The sequence below is a fragment of the Maniola hyperantus genome, chromosome 7, assembly GCF_902806685.2.
Source record: "Maniola hyperantus chromosome 7, iAphHyp1.2, whole genome shotgun sequence".
Classification (NCBI taxonomy): Eukaryota; Metazoa; Arthropoda; class Insecta; order Lepidoptera; family Nymphalidae; genus Maniola; species Maniola hyperantus.
The window spans coordinates 5672200-5693268 of NC_048542.1; the positions used below are offsets into that span (position 1 = coordinate 5672200).

At 33.9% G+C, this 21069-nt stretch overlaps 2 protein-coding genes across 3 annotated transcripts in view; both read right to left on the reverse strand.

Annotated features, from left to right (window-relative positions):
- The window catches only part of Gmppa (GDP-mannose pyrophosphorylase A), a 129559-nt gene that overhangs the window by 18265 nt on the left and 90225 nt on the right, over positions 1–21069 (reverse strand). The gene's annotated exons all lie outside the window — the stretch shown is intronic.
- LOC117983782 (uncharacterized) overlaps positions 5235–21069 on the reverse strand; it is a 68000-nt gene continuing 52165 nt past the window's right edge. The window contains exons 6-10 of one of the 2 annotated variants that reach the window (XR_011236962.1): positions 16284–16375; positions 15226–15418; positions 14431–14579; positions 11966–12505; positions 5235–11592 (exon numbers count right to left, since the gene is read on the reverse strand). Coding sequence is in view for 1 of the 2 variants with exons in the window: in XM_034970402.2 (XP_034826293.1) it covers positions 12374–12505; positions 14431–14579; positions 15226–15418; positions 16284–16375 (566 nt within the window). In the remaining variant the exon portion in view is untranslated. Of the gene's footprint in view, positions 12506–14430; positions 14580–15225; positions 15419–16283; positions 16376–21069 lie in introns of both variants that reach the window. The other variant, XM_034970402.2, reaches the window with a different exon arrangement.

A 21069-nucleotide genomic window follows, 5' to 3' on the forward strand; every position in this document is an offset into this window, starting at 1 on the left:
GGAATCCCCCCTAGGATTTGAATAGTATACTTACTTAATTATTTATACCCACAAAATTAAACATAAGCCGCTCAAGGCTATTTTATTTTTAGTCAAAATATAAAACAATGAGTCAGGAGATAAAATAAAACCGGTCAAGTGCGAATCAGACTCGCGCACTGAGGGTTCCGTAGTACAATAGTATTTTATCGACATTTTGCACGATAAATCAAAAACTCCTTACTAGATCTCGTTCAAATCAATTTTCGGTGGAAGTTTGCATAATGTAAATCATATAGTTTTTTTAGTTTTATCATTCTCTTATTTTACAAGTTACATACACACATTTAACCACTTTGGAAGTATCTCTCGCGCAAACTATTCAGTTTAGAAAAAATGATAGTAAAAACCTTTTTTCTATTTTTGTGTAAAAATCTTAATGCGGTTCACAGAATACATCTACCGATGTTTCAACAGTGTAGCTCTTATAGTTTCGGAAAAAAGTGGCTGTGACATACATTCAGACAGACAGACATGACGAATCTTAAGGGTTCCGTTTTTTGCCATTCGGCTACGGAACCGTAAAAACACAACATCCTTTTTATGAAAGATACCTAATCTATTATTATTCATTGTTATTCGGGGTATTTTACTGAAGCAAATAGAATGAGTGTTGCCTTTTCGAACATCAAGTATCCACCCACCAATATTTCAAGAAAAAAACCGACCAAGTGAGAGTCAGACTCGCGCACCGAGGGTTCCGTACTACAGTCGTATTTTTTCGACATTTTGCACGCTAAAACAAAAACTATTATGCATAAAAATAAATAAAAATCTGATCTTTCATATGATACCTACCCTACTTAGTATAGTAATCTTACTTTGAAAGTTGAAAATTCTAGTTATTTGCTCATGAACATTATTTTAAATTTTTTGTGATGTACTTAACCACAAATTCACAGTTTTAGGATTTTTTCCTTTACGTATGCTATATGACCTACAAACCTGCTAAATTTCATGATTCTAGGTCAATGGGAAGTACCCTATAGGTTTCTTGACAGTCAGACAGACAACGAAGTGATCCTATAAGGGTTCCTTTTGCGGCATGGTACCCTAAAAATCGTTTATTTCCATAATAATATCTTCCCCGAAGCCGTGTTGCCTAGCTAATTAATATAAAACAGGAATCAGGACGCCCCGGGAACATACCTATTAATAAAGTTTCCAATAATTCCGACGTCGCGAGCAATTACTGAGCGCTCATTTACTTGGGCTGATCCTGTTAAATTGTGTTTATTTATTTGGTAGTTATGTTTACACCTGGCTCATCCGGTTTAGATGAAGCTTTGAAGTTTCATGCAAATTTTCGTTTTGCGAGAAAGGGGTAGAAGACCCTCCCATTCCGAAATTAAAATGCCTGTAACTTTGTAAATCTTTGTTGGATTTTAATATTTTTTTCAGCGTACGTCATTATTTTTATCCTAGTTTATAATAAAGTAATAATATTAATCAAATTCAAAAGTACCTAGTAAAATACCCAATTATCTAGGTTCTTAATAGGAATTAGAAAAATATTCACTTATTGTATTTATTACTTACTAGGCATTTCCCAAGATTCAGAAAGGGCTGTAAATGGTAAAAAATAATAGATTTTTAAATGACTTTTAAACGATTTTTGCAATTAAATAAAAGAGGCATAATTGCTTTCCTAATTAACATTTAACTGAAATTAGATTCGTCTCAATAAGCAGCCTACTTATAAAAAATTAGTTTTATTAGTATTAGTTTACGTAGAATTATAGTTATAAAATAGAGTAAAGTATGCCCATAAAAATAAAAGTTTCATCGTAAAGTGATTTAAGTGTAGGAAAATTACAAAATCATTTTAGGTAAATTAGTTTTCCTGAGAAAATTGATACAACATGTTAAGCTCATGGTTAGCACTGTGCATGTAGTTGTGAGAAAGCTGCGAGACGCAAGTTTAGCGGTTTGTGCTCACCGTGTGAGCAAATGTAAGAGTTGCTATTCGCTTGTAAGATTATTAATATCATCATAAGCAACCCATCGGCACCAGCTTACTACAGAGCACGGGTCTCCTCTTAGCGTGAGAAGGGTTTTGACCATTGTCTACCACGCTGGCCAAGTGTGGATTGGCAGACTTCACACATCTTTGAGAACATTATGGAGAACTCTCAGGCATGCAGGTTTCCTCACGATGTTTTCCTTCACCGTTAAAGCAATTGATATTTAATTATTTAAAACGCACATTACGTCGCTCGCATGACCAAGTACTGAGACTGAGACTGTCCTATCTCAGTTTTGTTAAATGTACAGGACAAGCATTTTTCAGTTTTGACATTTCTAACTTGGGTTAAATCTTCGTACTTAGTAAATTCTACTTTTTTATTGATATTGATTTTCTTATTGTGTTTTGTGTGTTCTTTAATTTAATGTTACTGCTATTAACATTTTTTCATTAGTTGCATTATTAATACCTATATACCTTAATACACCACCGTAGGTACCTACAGCACCGTAGACCACATCCACAGGCTATGGCAGTTTATGCAGAAGACTCAGAAGTATAAAAAGCCTTCGATTCCATCGAGACCTGAGCTGTTATGGATTCACTGCAGCGATGCCAAGTCGACTGGCACTGTATCCAAGTGTTGAGATGTTTGTATGACTCCGCCACCATGGCCGTCCAAGTTCAAGACCAACAAACGAATCCGATTCCGATACGAAGAGGTGTGAGGGAGTTGTTCAAGAATATAACTACCTCGATCAGATTATACAAGCCGGTAGAAAAAACTTCGACAAGGACACTGACAGAAGAATTCAGCTCCGTTGGGCAGCATTTTCAAAGCTGCGATTCTAAGAGAATCGACGTTACCACAAAGCCTTAAGACTAAGGGCTTCAATGAGTGTTCTACCTGTGATGACATATGGAGTCAAAACGTGAACACTGACAGTTGGCCTCGTCTACAAACTAAAAGTCGCTCAGCGCACTATGGAGCGAGCTATGTTGGGTATCACTCTTAGGGATAAAATATGGAACGAGAGTATTCACAGAAGAACAAAAGCGATCTTATATTTTAATTTTTAGTTTCCCTTCGTGAATTTTCCAAGTTTATTTTCTTACGCTCCTAGTAAAAACCCAAAAGTAGGTAGGTATGTACTCTCACAAATCTCAAATCAAAACATGAACTCAAATAGTGTGATACTAGAATAGATCTTGAAATTGAAGGGAACCTTTTATATTTTGACGTAGGTATTTTTGGCTTTTTATGATCGCGGTCCCGCGATTCGGAGTAAAGTAAAAAACATTATAGATAAGTAATATTAAGTATGCTCTGTATAACCTAACACCAAGTTTCACAAAAAAAAAAAAAATACTTACCTGTCTTTTCCCAAAAGCCTGCATCGCTTAGTCAAATATTTCTCTAGAAACATTAAAAATACTGTTCCCAAAAAGTACCTTTCCCAAAAGCCACATCATGTGTCAAGGTAATATGAGTTAATATTACAAGAGAATCACGAGACCATTGGGACATATTAAAAATGAAAGCTACTAGCAATTCAGATGTTCTGAGCAATTATGGTATGGTATGGCAGGGAAGAATATTTACCTAACCTGGTGTTTAGTGTACCTATTTATTTGAAGTTATTTATTATTTCAAAAATTTCGTTACTTGGTTAGCTTAGTATTCTATCGTTCTCCGGGTGTAGGTAAAGTAGCGCTTCATTTACGCATTTAGGGCAACTTTGCTCAGAAGCTCTATAGAAATGTCAATTCATAGTTCTGCCACAAGAGTAAAGATTCCCCCTATATCTTTACCAATGTGGGTCAGTCAAGACAGCACTATAAAGATAAGCCCGTACTGGGAAACTTGACTGAGTAATTTTTCCGCACAATTCTGTACGTGTGCCACAATTGAAAATGTATGAAACCGCACGCAACCGCGAAAAAATACGGCCGAACTTTTTCATATAATTTCCATGTTACAGAATTCTGCGTGAAAAATCACGCGGTGTTTTGCAGTGCGGGCTTACCATGAATTTGGCACACCACAAATATGCACATAACATTAACTATAAATTGTAATAGATTAATTATAAATCCACGATATTAAAAAGTGAACGCAGTAAGGACGTAATGAAATCATTAAAAGTTACGGCTTACATAAAACTTAATATTGTTCAAAAATTAATATACGAGTAGGTGCGGGGTAATTACAGCGAACCATTAAAAAACAATTGGCTATAATTTATTCACTTTAAGCTCTTTTTAATTTTCTCGCACTAGTACACATAATCTAGATACATAAGGTAAGGTAGTTTGCAGTGTTTCTATATTTTTATTCTGCTCTAAAGTACTTATTACGCTTAATTTTGATTTCAAATATTTAATTATAAGTAGGTATGTGATGTTGAGTTATAATGTTCCTACATAAGTACGTTTTTAGACACTACTTATACTACACGACACTTTACAGTTTGTATTCTGCTGTTTTTTAAGGAAACTTATACAATCCATACATACGTTAAACCGATTTTGACTTTTGGTAGAGAGATAGCTTGCATCCCGGGGAAGGACATAGGCAGGGAAAGACATATTTTATATACCGGAAAATCAAACAGTTCCCTCAGGATTTTTAAAACCTAAATCCACGCGGACGAAGTCTCGGGTATCATCTAGTACTAGATATTAAATAAATAATAAGCAGAACAATAAAGAAATTTCTAAGCTTAAGCCAAAATATGACCAGCTGAACCGATTTCGCTAATTCTTTTTTTATAATATTCCTTGAAGTACCTACGAGGATGGTTCTTACAGAGAAAAAAATTTAAAAAAATCACAATTTCTTTTTTTTTTACAAAGGTCGTACTGTCAGGTTTGTTATGTATGGCCATATAAGTTTGGTGAAGATTTGATGAACAGTCTCGGAGATAGAGGACCGAACTCCTCAATGGGCAACAGCAAATTGATCGCGATCACTATAATAGCTTAGTAAAAAGTAGACTCTTAACCATAATATATAACATATAGCATACAATAGATTTTCATTTCTTCTTTATTAGCAACAGCTTTGGTTCCGGTAAAAAAAATTGGTACCTACGTGCATAAATTTCTTAGTGCAATACAGGGTTTATCATTTCACAAGTAATGTTTATATAATATGTTATCAACATTACACGCGGATGAAGTCGCGGGCATCAGCTAGTATAAAATAAAAAAGTGTAATATTTTTTAATAATTTGTTTATTTCCAACTATTAGGTATATTGAAACACATAAATAGTTTCATATTGAAAAACACCGAAAAACATTAACATAACTACTATGGAAAAACTAGGTTTGGTCCGCGACAGGTTGAGATGGCAATCGGGGTATGAGACGGGGGAAGGCCCCGTACACCCGCATGTCACCCGCACTCGCCGGCACCGGTTTAGCGCGGGGGCTGTACGGGTGTGCGGGGTGTTCCTCCAGATTTCCATCTAGACCTGTCGCGTACTATAAGTACACATCTTTACGGATAACACATTACATTAAGTTATAACTTACTTAATTAATATTTACGAAGGCTCAGACTTTAAATTTTAGAGTCGAAACATACATGCCATTTTCCATACACCAATAGTTTCTAAATTAGCTCTACCTAGCAGTTCTGGCAGCCTCTACCGGAAAATACGTAGGTACCTACTGCCTAGCAGTAGATAGACACTAGACAGGTATAACTGCCATCACTCATATATGTTCCATCATATCCAATTTAAACTGGCTTAAGGAAGAAAACTACAAGTAGGTAAGTAGGTAGGTATTACATTCTCATAGAAACACTTTTGCACTTTATTTTAATGCCGTGCGGTCCATGATCATTATGACGATTAAACTGGCTGCTGAAAATAGCATGTACATTTGGCCCTACATAGAAAAATAGTTTTAAGATTACAACAAGTTACATTTAGGTCCATTATTAATATTATAATTAACTTTAAGGATTTTGTCAGCCAACGTCAGGTTTTTATTAGCTTTATAATAAGTTGCCATAAAAATCCTTAGGGTTATCTCTACTTCATTTCTGAATTCTAGGAGAATGATCAGATGGAAAAGGTAGGTATAGATTCGGAATTGACGTGAGTTTTTCCAAAGAAAACATCCATAACTCCTAACACTTATATTGTAAGTAGGTACTCGTATGATTACAATAGCTATTGTTAACCAGACAGGTGTATTATACCAAACTACAATAACTCACATAACGAATATTGTGCAAATAAATCGCACGAACCCATCTCTGAATGTCGAACACAAAACGGCAGTAACCGCCAAACACTTGCCTGAACCTGACAGACAACTGAACGAATTGTAATAGAGATTTATTTTTACTGAGGAATCAAAAGAAACTCATAACTGTATACACACAACATTAACAATACCAAGAATTTTAAGAAAACATGTGTTATAAACCTTAGAGTGTATGGGCTCTAATAATGACAAAAATGATAAAAACTAAAAAATTACTAAATACAAATTGTACTTAAGAAATAGACAATAGAGGCATCGAAATATATTATATTTTGATGTAGAGAGATTAAAAGAAGACCTGAAGATTATTACTTCTAAAACAGAACTGATTACACAAACTAAAGACATCATAAGTCATGTTTAACCAAGTTTAGGTGTTGTAACTTTTAACCATTGATTAATTTTTGATCTCTCTAATGCTTTTAGCATTGAATAAAAAAAACGGTTAAAATATTGTTCTTGTAGGTATGTAGAATACGTGTTAAATTTTTATTATTTTTTAAAGCTTATTTTTAAGACAAATTGTCTTTCATATACCTAATAGATTTTTTTGCACTGCGTTAACAGTGAAAGACGTTTCTCCACTCGTTTCTTTCTCTTACATCGGAAGACAATGATTTACACTTTTCTGTAGATAGTTAGTTATATTTTATAACATGGAGACAAAATATATGCCTAATACTAAATGATGCCCGCGACTTCGTCCGCGTTGTTTTAGGTTTTCTAAAAATCCCTTGGGTACTCTTTTAATTTCCGGGATAAAAGTAGCCTATGTCGTTCCCCGGGATATAAGCTGACTCTATACCAAATTTCATCTACACACATAGGTCCCTTTTTCCTTTTGAGGTACGGATCCCTAAAAACAACCATGTAACGTCAATCAATTAGGTAAATTATTTTAGTCAATTTGTGCCGATGGGATGGAAAGGGGGATTTGATATGTAGGTATAGTACGCGACAGGTCGAGATGGCCATCGGGGAGGGAGCCCGCCCCCGAACGACCCCCGCGCTAACTCGGTGCGGGCAAGCGCGGGTGACGTGCGGGTGTGCGGGACGTCTCCCCGCCTCATATCCCGATTGCCATCTCAACCTGTCGCGGACCGTTTACTAAAAGATAACTATGTGAGATGTACCTATGTATAGTATGTAAGACGTAAGTAGATCATTAACTTGTTATACCACTTTTATTGCATAGCGATTTGTTGTTACCCGTTGAGGAGTTCCGTCCTACAGCTCCAAAACATTCATCATAATCTTTATTTCAATTCAACATGAGACCTACTTGACGGTCGTGAAGCGTGTACAGACAGACATATAGACAAAATTCAATAAAACCGGTCAAGTACGAGTCGACTTCGCACACGAAGGGATCCGTACCATCGTACCAGAATAATAACACTTTAATTTTTTTCGTGGTGTATCCACAAATTCACGGTTTACCGATTTTTTCCTTTACTTGTGCAATAAGACATTAATTATTGCTACCTGCCTAATTTCATGATTCTAAGTCAACGGGAAAGACGCTATAATATGTTTTGATTCACTTGACGGGTCTGGACAGAAACGAGAGACAGACAACGAAGTGACTATAAGGGTTCCTTTTTCCGTTTGAGGTACGGAACCCTAAAAAATACTGTTTTGGGCACTATAGATTATAATGCTTCATGTGGTTAAAATTTTCAAAAAAACTTTATATAATTTATATCATTAAATTATTTATCATTAAATATTTAATTTATAGAAGACGTCCAGTTCAGTTTTTTTATTATACGTTAGATAGATAGCCTGGACGCACTGGTACCTAAGTACTCTTTAAAACATTTCAGTAGGTACTTAAGTATAAATTTAACTCGTAAGGTCTATGACTAAGCTATTTTTAAGCTTGGCCTGTTTAAATAGCAGATTTTGGGTAGGCAGAGCAGGTACGTATACACTTAATTCCACGGTACATTAATTGTAAGCGTGAATTGCAGAATGTTGAATTGTAATTTTAGTTAAATTATTTTCGATAGGTAATTGTCTTGTGTTTTTTTGCTACAGAAACTAGGCACGTTTACTTTTCTTTTGATTTTATATAAGTACGAAGACAATGAAGATTACTTTAGTAATTAATACAGCAATTTAGTAAGATTATTTAAATAACATTTCTTGAGACACTTTTGTTTATTTTCGTCTAAGTTCTAAAGAGAAATGAAGAAATCTACAAAAATAGTAGACACAAAATTCTAAAAGTGCTTTAACTGTGCCATAAAAAATTAATGATTTTATAACACTTTTGTCTTTTAAGTTAACGATTAATATTATTACTAGCATGGTATGGTTGATTTTTATTTTACGGCACAGATAAAATATAAAACAGATTGTACAATATAAAAATCGTAGAAAGTTTTACATAGAAAAATATAGTTAGTATTCTAACAATAACATGTAGACTTACATATAAATTTTAATCATAACTATTAAATTTTACCAAGCGTAATTTTTGTTTTATTTACTTAATACTGACACTTATTACATCTAGACGAATCATAAATATTAAATGGCAGAAAAGAAAATACTTTACTGATCCACAATCTCATTAAAATTACATCACCACGAAAAGACGACGTTATCTTATTCGCACGAGAGTTAAAAAAGGATTGCGGACATCTTGCTCCTGCCGCTTTGAATGTTTGATCCTACGTTTACCACAAATAGTCAAAAATCCAACTCTAAAAGCGCTGATTTTAAAAACGCTGCTTACATTAATGATGAATCAAAACTTTTGATCATTTATATTAAGTAAATTGATACTTCAATGATCGAAGGAGTAGATGCATAAGTATTTAACCGTTAATGCATTTTCTTTGTATACCAGAGTAGATATATTTAGATCAACTGATAGCTAGTAGCTTGCCTACTTATTTTCTTTGCAGCAGGTTGTTGATCTATGTCAGAGGGCAAAAAAATTGTTAAGGATTGTGCACTAAACAATTAAAGGAATAAACCATCGCGAATCTATTGTCTCAATTTTGTGAATCTTATTTTTTTTTTAAATGTTTTTGCTATCCCAAATTAATGTCCACATGGTGAGGAGTACACATAGCAAGTACGCAAGTTAAAAAAACTCCCGTGCGAACGAGATCTAACTAAATGTTGAGACTGAAATACGTCAGCATAACAAATTAACCTAATCGAAACGAATTCCGCGCAAGCCTGTAGGAGTTTTATGGATAAAAATCGGCCAAAGGCAAGTCAGAGTCGCGCACCGAGGGTTCTGTTTTAGAACGTACAAGTAAAACCCTTTCATATGATACCCCACTTGGTGTAATTATCTTACTTTGATAGTTGAAAATAGTAATTATTTGTTCTTGAACACATTTTACTTATTTTTTTTGTGATGTATCCACAAATTAACGGTTTTCGGAATTTTTCCTTTACTTGTGGATATCTACTCGTGTGCTGGTGCTATAAGACTACCTGCCAAATTTCATGATTCTAGGTCAACGGGAAGTAGCCTTAAGGTTTTCTTGACAGACACTACAGACTGACAGACGGACAGACACTACGAAGTGATCCTATAAGGGTTTCTTTTTCCTTTTGAAACCTTTTGAACCCTAAAAATGACCCAATTCAAGAAAACATCAGCCTACGCGTTCCTATTTATTAGATAAGATGTTCTTGTATCTCGGCCATTTAGAAAATAAAAATATAGATAGTTGTTCCTTACTTGTTGCCAAGATATAAAAAAATACTTTAAGCTTTGAAAGTGTACCTATATTGGAACTGGCTGAGCTTTCAGTTGGCCACAAGGTGGTTGTTACATTGATAATATTGTTACGGACTGTGACTTTTTATGATTTGAAAAGAAAAACTGCTATTCTTGCTGGTTGTTCTCAGTAAAATGTTTTCATGTAGAATTTTTTTTGCATGTGGGATACATGAAAAATAATATTGATTTTTAACACCAACCATATCAGTTTAAATGTGTTAGGTACGGTCACTACTTTTTGCTTCGTATGAATGCACAGGTTTATATGTGTTTTATGATGGTGATTCGTGGAGTAGGTATAAAACTGCAGCAGTCGTTGTGCTATCCTGTCTTTAGCTATCTGCCTTGACTATGTTTTGTGAAACCGAAAAAACATGGATTAAAAAAAAAATTTTTTTAGAGAATAGTAATAATAATCAGTTTTGAGGCCGAATATTTATAGGTTCCTACTTATTTATCGGTAATACGCACACAAAAGAGGAAAAACACTACACAACCAGGGAAAACTTACTAAGTACCTCAATAAACAGTAAATTAATTATTAAAAAGTGAACTAAGTTATAAATTATTTGTCCACAGGAATGATTATCTTCGCTTCAACTACTCTTGATCAAGTGACAAAAATTAAGTATCAAGACGTAAATTGGAGTATCTGTGTCCTCAAAAAACAGTTAGGTACACTGATGTTATACATAAGAAAAGGTTATATTATAATGACTGTGTATACAAATCAATGTATACAAATGCATATAGCAATGATAAAAAAAATCAAAACCTCAATTCTTAATTAAGCAATTACTAATTATTAATTATCAACCAGATAGTTAGTACTTAGAGTCTAAGACAAATTCTTGCAACAGTTTTTCTACAACAAGAGTATATATACCCTTTAATTTTGTTAATATACCTTTCTCCGTTTTCAACCTTTAACAATTTCAATAATATGACATTTATAAAGGTAAGAGTAATATTTATTTCTCAAGAACTCTTCCTTTGCTCTTTGTAAACAATATCTAAGATAATTTGATCGGATCGTATTTACTTGTAGACCAAGAATAGTGTCTAAGAAATGCAGGTACATATTATGCAAGCAGATTAACATAACGATATTTAAAGATCAACTCATGATATACTTCCTCATATCAAATCAGGAATGACAATTTTTTTAACTATTTTTTGATTTTTTTTCAATAAAATGTAATTTAGTTAGGCTCTTTTGTGGCATTGGACTGAGTTAGTTTATAGAAAAAACAACATTAATATTTTAGTAATTGGTATTGATATTTTGTAAATGATGAATAAAAGATAAACTTCGGAACATCTGAAGTGTCTTGCTTAAACAACTTTTAGGATAACAGCTCTTCGCCTTTTACCTTCAGACTGGTATCTTTTTATTTCAGCTTTGAAGGCGCCCGTATTGGCATTATTGAGCACTAATACAATGTTTAACTTCGTATTCTCAAAACATTGAACTGGAATAAGCATGGCGGCTTGATTTTCTCTTACGCTGATGCCGGTCGCGTATACAACGCTAGTTTTAGTATACGCAAAACCTGAAATAAGTTTGTTCAGAATCAGCAACAGAATCGATTGCAATCATTGATTAAATCGACTAGGTTATTAAACTTGCAGGATTTTAAAGTATTTTTGGTCAAATATTTGTATTATTATTACATATACATAATATTAATATTAGAAAATAGTATTAGAAATCACGCCAAGCATCGCCAGACACTTAGTATGATGGCAACTCCCTGCCAGACATCTTAAAAGTTTAATAAATTAAACGTTGAAGGGTGTTTGGCGGGGGTTCCTACGACACTAAGTATCTGGCAATGCATGACGTGATTTCTAATACTACTCCGAAGAAAATAAAAAAAATTAGACTTTATACTTTTACGTAAGATCTTTTTACACCTTTATTACCTGTTATCTCCCAAAGCCACCATGATCCAAACAAACATCCAAACAAATGTTCCTCACAGTGTTGGGGACAATACGCAGATAAACTTTCAGCTTTTACAAAATAAAGAAGGGCTGGCACGCGCTGGTTCTCTCTCTCTATAAGTATCGATTGAAAGACAGTGACTGAGTGAACTTTATATACAGTACAGCCATATAATGTAGGTACCTGCAACTAATGAAAATTAAGTGAGGTGACTATCCAGTATTAGCACTTAGTAGGCACTAAATATTTGTAAATACATACAAGTTATTTAACGATGTGAAAGTTACTGATCAGTTGAAATACAAAAAACACACACTTTAACATCAACGAAAAGTTTCTGAAGACTTAATACACAGCTAACTACTTAGAAATAGTTTTTTTTAAGTTTAAAGAACGTGTAAATTTTCGCAGGACTTTGATTTAGATATGTCGTTAATGCAGATCTTCTGAAGGAGCTCCCGTGCGATGCTGAGAGAGATGTGGGTGCGAGAGGTGGCCAGTTTGGTAGGCTTGGATTCCTGTAAACCAAAGATGTCAAGTTACAAAATTCACTACTAACGCCGAAAACACTTTTGTTTTGTTTTTTGCCGGTGAAGCCACTGAATGATAAATAGTAAGGGTATGATTAGAGCACACGTATCGTATAACTGATTTTTTTTTTAATATTTTTCTTCTTTTTTGTATATTTTACATTATTTATGATAGTTTTCACACATTATTTGTTATAATATGCCATGGCACAGATATGTGATAAAGAAAATTTTAACAATAACTCAAACTTGACACCAAAATTAAGGTAGGTACTTAAATAATTTCTGAGAATATTCAGTAAGAACTGATACACCTAATTAAAAAGCGTTTAGAAGTAGAATTGCCTCTAATAACAATAGATTTTTGTAATCGCCGGTAAAATAATTAGCCCAATTCGAGTAATGTCGATAATATTTTATGTAAAAAAGTCCTATAAATTATCACAAAAGTCCAAAAATTTTAGCACCTATTATAAAATAATCATTTATGCATGAGTAGACTGTGCAATTTTCCTGAGTAAGTTCCTAATTGTATAAAACCATTTTACCAACATATACCAGTGTACAAACTCGATCTGAGTTGATTGAAATTTACCAAAGAGCTTCTGTCAAAGGCCTCGGTTTTGAATCTCTTTTGTTTAATTTTCCCTGACGCCATATTTTCGAGGATACTTTGTTAATTGAATTTCGCTCCACGAGTTTCAAATCAGTTGATACCTAACAAAGTTTGATCATTTCGTTTTATTTTTATACTGTTGCGGCCGAATAAAGGAACGACTTTTGTTGCTTTAGATAGATCGTTCAAAGTGCCAAGTAGTTAAATGTTTTTGACATTTGTTGCATAGAAGGAAAATAAAAGTCTGACACGGTGCTTAAACATTGAGAAGTTTCAGTATCTGGGCGTTATATTTCAATGGAAAGCAATTCACCCGATGCGATGCAATGTGGCAGAAGTTTTGGTTTCAATCGATTGAGGGCGATACAAAAACTTGGTGGCTGATGTTAATAATTACACAAAATAAAACTGAACAAAATAATGTTTCGAAACATTGAAAGGTCATGTTATTTATAACAGCACGTTCAGATTAAATAATAATAATTTTATGGTTAGTTAACTACGAAAATGTACTAAACAATGTTTTATGACATGTTTTATAGTTATGTAATACATACATATAATATTATTTAACAATGTTAAAAAATGTGGACGTGTAATTTACAAAAGTTTTATAACACGTTGCAGGATTGGACGCACCATAACACAAAGCAATGTTTGATAATACAATATTAATAGGATCAATTTAGGCTCTTAAAAGTTAAAATACGAGACTGCGATTCATTGTGGCATTGTTAGATTTGCCTTTTCATTGCGCCCATTATAAAATGGATGAAACCAAACGCCTGAAGGCGCTTAATTTATTGTGCTTGATGAAGCAAATGATAGCTATTGAGAAAATATGTCTAGTCAGTAATTTATGTCCCAAAAGTAGGAAAAATTGATGACGCCCCTGGCTCAGTTGAGTGCGCTATGGTCCTATGATTGGAAGGTTCCAGGTTCGATTACTAGCAGGGTAAATTTCAGAATTAATAATAATCAGATGAGATCGATTATTATTAATCAAGGGCTTACTTGTAATGGATTTTTTAAACCTCTAACAAATGCGTAAGCGTTAGGTTTATGGTGTCAAGTCGTGGTAATAACGTCTTCTTATGGTCCCGTATAGTTATATGCTCCTCGCATTTCAACTTGTTAACCTTACCTTTCAAGTCGGTTACCTATCGGAAATACATTATAATAAAGTATACGAATAAGTACAATTTTTTTCAATGAATTTGTATCAAACCGGTAAAAGAAAAAGGATAAGAAGTACATTTTTCAATTCTAAAGTTGGAATAATAAGGTAAGTACTTACCTGTTTTTTCTTTGCATGTTTCTTATCTCGGCTTTCCTTCAGCCGTATCTGTTTCAGAATGCCAACCAGCAGTTCATCCACGTTGTGTTGTATTCCGGACGAAGTCTCTATAAATTTGCTGTCTTTCGACGTCGCCAAAGCTTTACCCTCTGTAAAGGATTAACTGGACCACTAATTGGGCACTAGACTAAGATAACAAGATAAATTCACAACTTGAGAGACCCGAATTATGATTCAAGATGTTTTGCTTTGATGTTACGGTCCCACTTATCTGGGAAATGTTGTTTTAAATAAAAAAGCTAACTGAATTATTATACTGCCCATTGCATTATTTCTGTTACGAAAAATATAAAATATAAAGTTTCATTTTTTTTATTTCGTACTGAAGCACCGAGAATTAAATATTATGAAAAGGAATTTAATAAACAGGCATTTTGTATCAGTCAGTAACATATTTCTTTAAACATTTTTATGTTCAACTAGCTGATGCCCGATACATCGTTCGCGTAGATAGAGGTGTTTAAAATTTCGTGGGAACTCTTTAATTTTCGGGGATAAAAAGTAGCCTATGTGTTAATCGAGAGTATATATGAGTATATCTGTCTCCATTCTAAATTTCTGCCAAATCTGTCCAGTAGTTTTTGCGTGAAAGAGTAACAAACACACCCTACACGCAAACGTTCACCGTTGTGTTATTGTGTAGTTCCAATATGCTTGTAAGATATGAAAATTTCGCTGATACAAAATACCTCGCTTTGATGTGTGTACGTTTTGTGACTATAATCTGGAACATACCATTAGTAGAGACCTGCCTGGCCCTCGCTAGATCCGCTTTGTTCCCCACAAGTACCACTGTCCGTTCCACTGTGAACAGTTCTCTTGCCAGGTAGGATAATAGTTCGTTAGCCCTGATAAACGAGCTCCTGGCAACCACAGAATATACAATCACGCAGGCGTGCGGCTCGTAAGTCGATAGACAGTTTTCCACCTACAAAATATCACCTAATATTTATCTTGCGCCTCTTAATTAGCAAACTTAATAATTAGAATAATCTATCTGAACCTACCTAAGTAGGTACCTACAGTAGATTTAAACAAGAATAATTTTGGCCCAGCGCATGCCAGAGCTTCTTTATTTTATAAAAGCTGAAATTTTATCTTCGTATTGTCCCCAATAATGGGAGGAACGTTTGTTTGGATTTTTGTTTGAATCATGGTGGGTTTGGGAGATAGCAGGTAGGGAACAAAGGTGTAAAAAAACTTACGACAAAGTATAACGTCTAATAATAGTCTCTAATTTTTTAATGGTAAAAGCGGTATAGGGTAGCTTTAAGCCTACCATTAAATACGGTAAAGTGCAGCTCAACTTCTAAATAAACGTTTTTCCATACCATTATTTAGATATGTACTTACTACAAATTATAACATATAGACACATTATATCAGAGATTTGATCTTACTCTAACAATAATTCTTTCAGCTATAATTTAGTACAAGGATTAGGATAGGTAAATCATTTTAGACACCCAATGCCCGTTGCCCTCGCCTAGCAGATATTTGTTAGACGTCGGTAAATGAATTATGTCTGCTCTGGTAAAGGGTCATCTTACATTGTATCCTCATATGATTCAGATTCAAGATAAATTATATACAATTCTTAAGGCAACTTTATTGACTCTATTTTTAAATTTTTTTGAATGGAAATTTATTATGAAATAAAGAGACTTTAGAGAGTTTAGTCACTGCTTGTGATAACACCGTAAGATGTTGTCACAACCTGTGAGCATGGATTTGTTCGTTATCGATCGATAGGAGATTGATTTGACGTCATGGGAGGTGAAATAATCACTTACCGACATTTCTGTACTTGGATGATCAATGAATATAAGCTCGGACTCTTCACCGTCCAACAAAACTGACACTGACTTCTCCCCGAACTCATCATCTGTAACAAGAATAATAATTGATGGTGGATATAAACGCAACGCGCGACGGAAACCAAAGCAGAATGTTGTACTAAATGCTCGCGTAGGTATAGATATGATTTGTAAACCTAACAAATAAGAACTTTTTTTCATAGAGTAGGCATATCGTATCTGCGTTCCTTGTATTTGGGACACTTTTTCATCTGTTTGTTCCGTCGTGTTTGTTTCAGGCTTTGTTTTAGTAAGAAGGTAGGTAAGTATTTTGTTTTATTCTCGTAAAATATATTACATATCAATGTTTTTTGGTTCTCCAATTACTGTTGCAAGCGTATTTTTTAGGTTTAAACATATATTGATTTAGCGTGAAAGTAGGAGGGGCAAAATTTATATTTGAATGTTTTTTTTACTAAATTCAAATATGTTTATTAAAAATACACGAAATTGAATGCATGCTAAAATAACTGCACTGTCAATAATGCGTTTGCAATTAAGTTAAATGAAAATACCTTACCTAAGCTACGAAAAATACAAATTGAATAAAAATAAGCAAGCAAAAATAAAAAAATAGTTGATAAAAAGCAATGCATTCAAATCATACTCCCATACCAGTTAAGCTGTATATCCAGTGGGTATACCCACAGAAATCCTAATAACAAGGCAATTGTTATTAGGATTTCTATGCCTAAATCCATGTCCCATACTAATGCGAAACAAGTGTCTACAGCATTTAATTTTTAGGGTTAAACCGCTGATTGATTTTGACGGCATAGAGCAAGCTTGCATACACTAGAAGAAGAATACTAAGAAAACAAAGAGTTTACGCAGGATTATTGAAAAAACATCAATCCACGTAGAACGAGGTCGCATGCAAAAGTTAGTATTCAAAAACTGTAAACTTGTGTTTTTTGAAAATAGACGGATGTTCTTTGTTTAATTTTGTAACCATTCCAACAAAACAGGAGCACTAGAAATAGTTGCGAAGTAGTTTGTGAGTAACATTAAGATTTTTGGCCCTCAAGGGACAAATAATTTAATTCAGCTAGATTAGATTAACGGTTACGATGCGTAAATTGTAAAACAGAGAGTTGACAATGATAAATGGTGATAAAACTTTAATCTTGAATCCCGATATCTAAAAAAATTGATAAATCTACGAACTTGCTTAGACCATCAGAACTTTTATTGAACAATCTTTTTTCATCTTACTTCAGCACCAATAATATTGATACAGCGCGAATTTTGTGTCAAATTCTGAGCATAAATAACTAGCTTTCGAAAAGAAAACTGAAGTAAAGAAGGAATCATAGGTAATAAATTTGCGAGTTTATTTATAAAGGACTAGATGATGCCCGCGACTTCGTCCGCGCGGATTTACATTTTTAAAAATCCCGCGGGAACTCTTTGATTTTCCGGGATAAAAAGTAGTCTATGTGTTAATCCAGGGTATAATCTCCATTCCAAATTCCAGCCAAATCCGTCCAGTAGTTTTTGCGTGATTGCGTAACAAACATCCAATCATCCAAACATCCACACTTTCACATTTTTAATATTATTAGGTATGGATTTCAATAAAAGCTTTAGACGTGGAGAAAGTATAATATACTAATGAGTATAGACTCAATATTATACAAAATTTCTTGGCGATACAATGCGAGTGATAGTTTACTTAGGACTTAGTTCCATCATTCCTCCCTAACAAACAATATGTTTTTATCTAACGTATCTCTTGGGCTGAATAGAAACATATTTGCTGATCTTTGCCGGCATTAACTTATAAATCTGATCATATTGTATCTACCCTACCTTATAAAGTGAAGACACCAAATATATGCCCTTATGTGAATTCCCGTATGTCACTGTAGTAGGTACTATCTCTTTATACTGTGACTTGCAGTTTATGGAAATCGAAGTCAATTTGTGCTTCCCGGCTTAGTTTGTTGTGGGCTCTTCTCTGAAGATGATGATGACTGAGATACAGCATAACCCTGGTTGCGTTTGGAACACTCGTAGCTTTAGTTTCAAGTTAACGTAATTAATTATCACCGTTATCTTACAAATCCAACAACTGACAGTCAAAAAGTGTACTTACTTTGAATAAATTATTTGACTTTCACTTTGAAATACTATTGATTTTTAGCCTTCCGTTTGATATCGGATAGCAGCTTCTATAAGTTACGAGTATATTGCTACTATGTCATAACTTATTAATATGTAAATGTGCTTATACACGTGCACCACGGTCGAACGCCTTTGATTGTTTCATCTCTCAACTGTGAACGTATGATTTGTATCCAATTACGACGTCTATTAATGGCTTTAGCCTTTTATTATTATATTGAACGGCTGTGGCTTGCGATTTCGGCTGTTGTATCTTCATAATTACTATAATCATTTCTTTGTTTGCTGATTGTAGGTAGGTACATATAATAATTTGTTACAAGAGGCATTTCTGTTTTGAGACACAATCTGCCATACCCATGCCGTTAATATCAAACAATTACCTAATAGACATTACATTAATTAAATATTATTATTTTCCATTAAAATTAATTTTAAATATTAACCAATTATCCTGCCTTTTACCTGTCCTGTTTCACTTACTAATTGCAAATTTGCTTCATAAACAATGAATGATTAGGTAAGCATTACCTCTTGGGAAATCCTACATTACTAAAGAGGAAAGCTTGAGGAGAACAATTATACCAAGTAAGGACTACAGATATACTGAATATGTAACTTTATTATCCGAGGATCGAGCAGGTACCTACTGAATTTGTTATAGATCATCATCAGCATCATTTCAGCCCGCGGACGTCTATGCTATACATATGCCTTTCCCAAAAGAGCGCCACCATAGTCCACACCCTTATCCAGCCGATATTCATTGCAATTTTATGTAAGTACCTACATAATTTTTAGATTTTTCAATTATACCTGCTTCTCAACGGGAAAAAGACAAAGTGTATTAAATTCACTTTACCAAATGTTAAGCAGGTGAAAACCACTGTGCAACTTAATAATGAGGAATTAGATTTAGTGGATACCGCTATTTTTCTTGGAATAACGTTAGATGCAAAACTTCAATGGGGCTCTCATATAAATAACTTATCGAACAGACTTAGTTCTGCCGCATATGCGGTAAAAAAGATTCGCCAGTTGACAGACATAGAAACTGCGAGACTAGTATATTTTAGTTACTTTCACAGCATTATGTCATATGGTATATTATTATGGGGTAATGCTGCTGATATTAATTCTATTTTTGTGCTGCAGAAAAGGGCTGTTCGAGCCATATACAGTATGGGGCCACGAGAGTCGCTGAGAACTAAATTTAGGGAAGTTAAAATTATGACAGTGCATAATCAATATATTTTTGAAAATTTACTGTACGTACATAAAAACATAAATAAATTTAAAAAAAAAAGTGACTGTCATAATATAAATACTAGAAATAAAAATAAACTTGTAATTCCCGCCTCTAGGCTCAGTAAAGTTAGCAATTCATTTGCTCGTAATTCCATACGTTTCTATAATAAGCTTCCAGAAGACATATTGGAGATGTCTCTCAACAAGTTCAAAGTTTTCATAAAACGTAAACTAATTGAAAAATCCTATTACAATGTAAAGGATTATTTAAATGATAAGCAAGCTTGGGAATGAGTTGCTTAACGACTTTGTGATAGTTCTAATAAGTTTCAATAAATTTGTAAAGTGGTGATAATAAAAAGAATACCCGGCTAAGTTTGTTGTGGGCTCTTCTCAGACCTGGGCGCGTTTGGAACCCTCGTAGCTTTAGTTTTAAGTTTGCGTTATAATTATCACCACTATATTATCTTACAAATCTAACACTATACCAGACAATCAATAAGAGTAATTTATTACCTATTTTGAATAAATCATTTGACTTTGACTTTGACTTTGACTTTATTATTTGATTTTTGAGTTTATAAGTTAAGTCATTATTAATTTTTAAATAAATTTTTACGAATAAACTTGCAAATATAATTCCGTTCAAAGCGTAGAATAGATTTTTGTGCCTTTCATCCCTGTTTTAAAGCCAGCGCATGAAGAACTCTTGCCTTTTGCTGCTAATTGGGTGTGCCACTGTAAAACACTAATGAGGCACTTAGTGATAATTATTTGATAATTATCAAATAATTATCACTTAGACGGCCACAGTACAGAATATGAACTGCGTGTAGTAGGCACACATAGTGTGGCTACTAGCTAAGTAGGTATAGTGCGAAAGAAAATGAGCTTGAGGGACATGTTGTCTCTATCCAAAGAAAAAAAAACCGGCCAAGTGCGAGTCAGGCTCGCGCACCGAGGGTTCCGTACTACAGTCGTATTTTTTCGACATTTTGCAGGATAATTCAAAAACTATGATGCATAAAAATAAATAAAAATCTGTTTTAGAATTCACAAGTAAAACCCTTTCATATGATAACTCCACTTGATATAGTTATCTTACTTCGAAAATTGAAAATACTAATTATTAGTTCATGACCACATATTTTTTTTTGTGTGATGTAACCCTAAATGGTTTCAGATTTTCCCCCTAATTTCTGCTCTAAGACCTAGTCGTACCTGCCAAATTTCACGATTCTAAGTCAACGGGAAGGACCCTATAGGTTTTCCATTAATATAATTAATCCCTTTTCTTAACAGACACGACAGATGGACAGACATACAGATAGATAGAAAGACATACAAC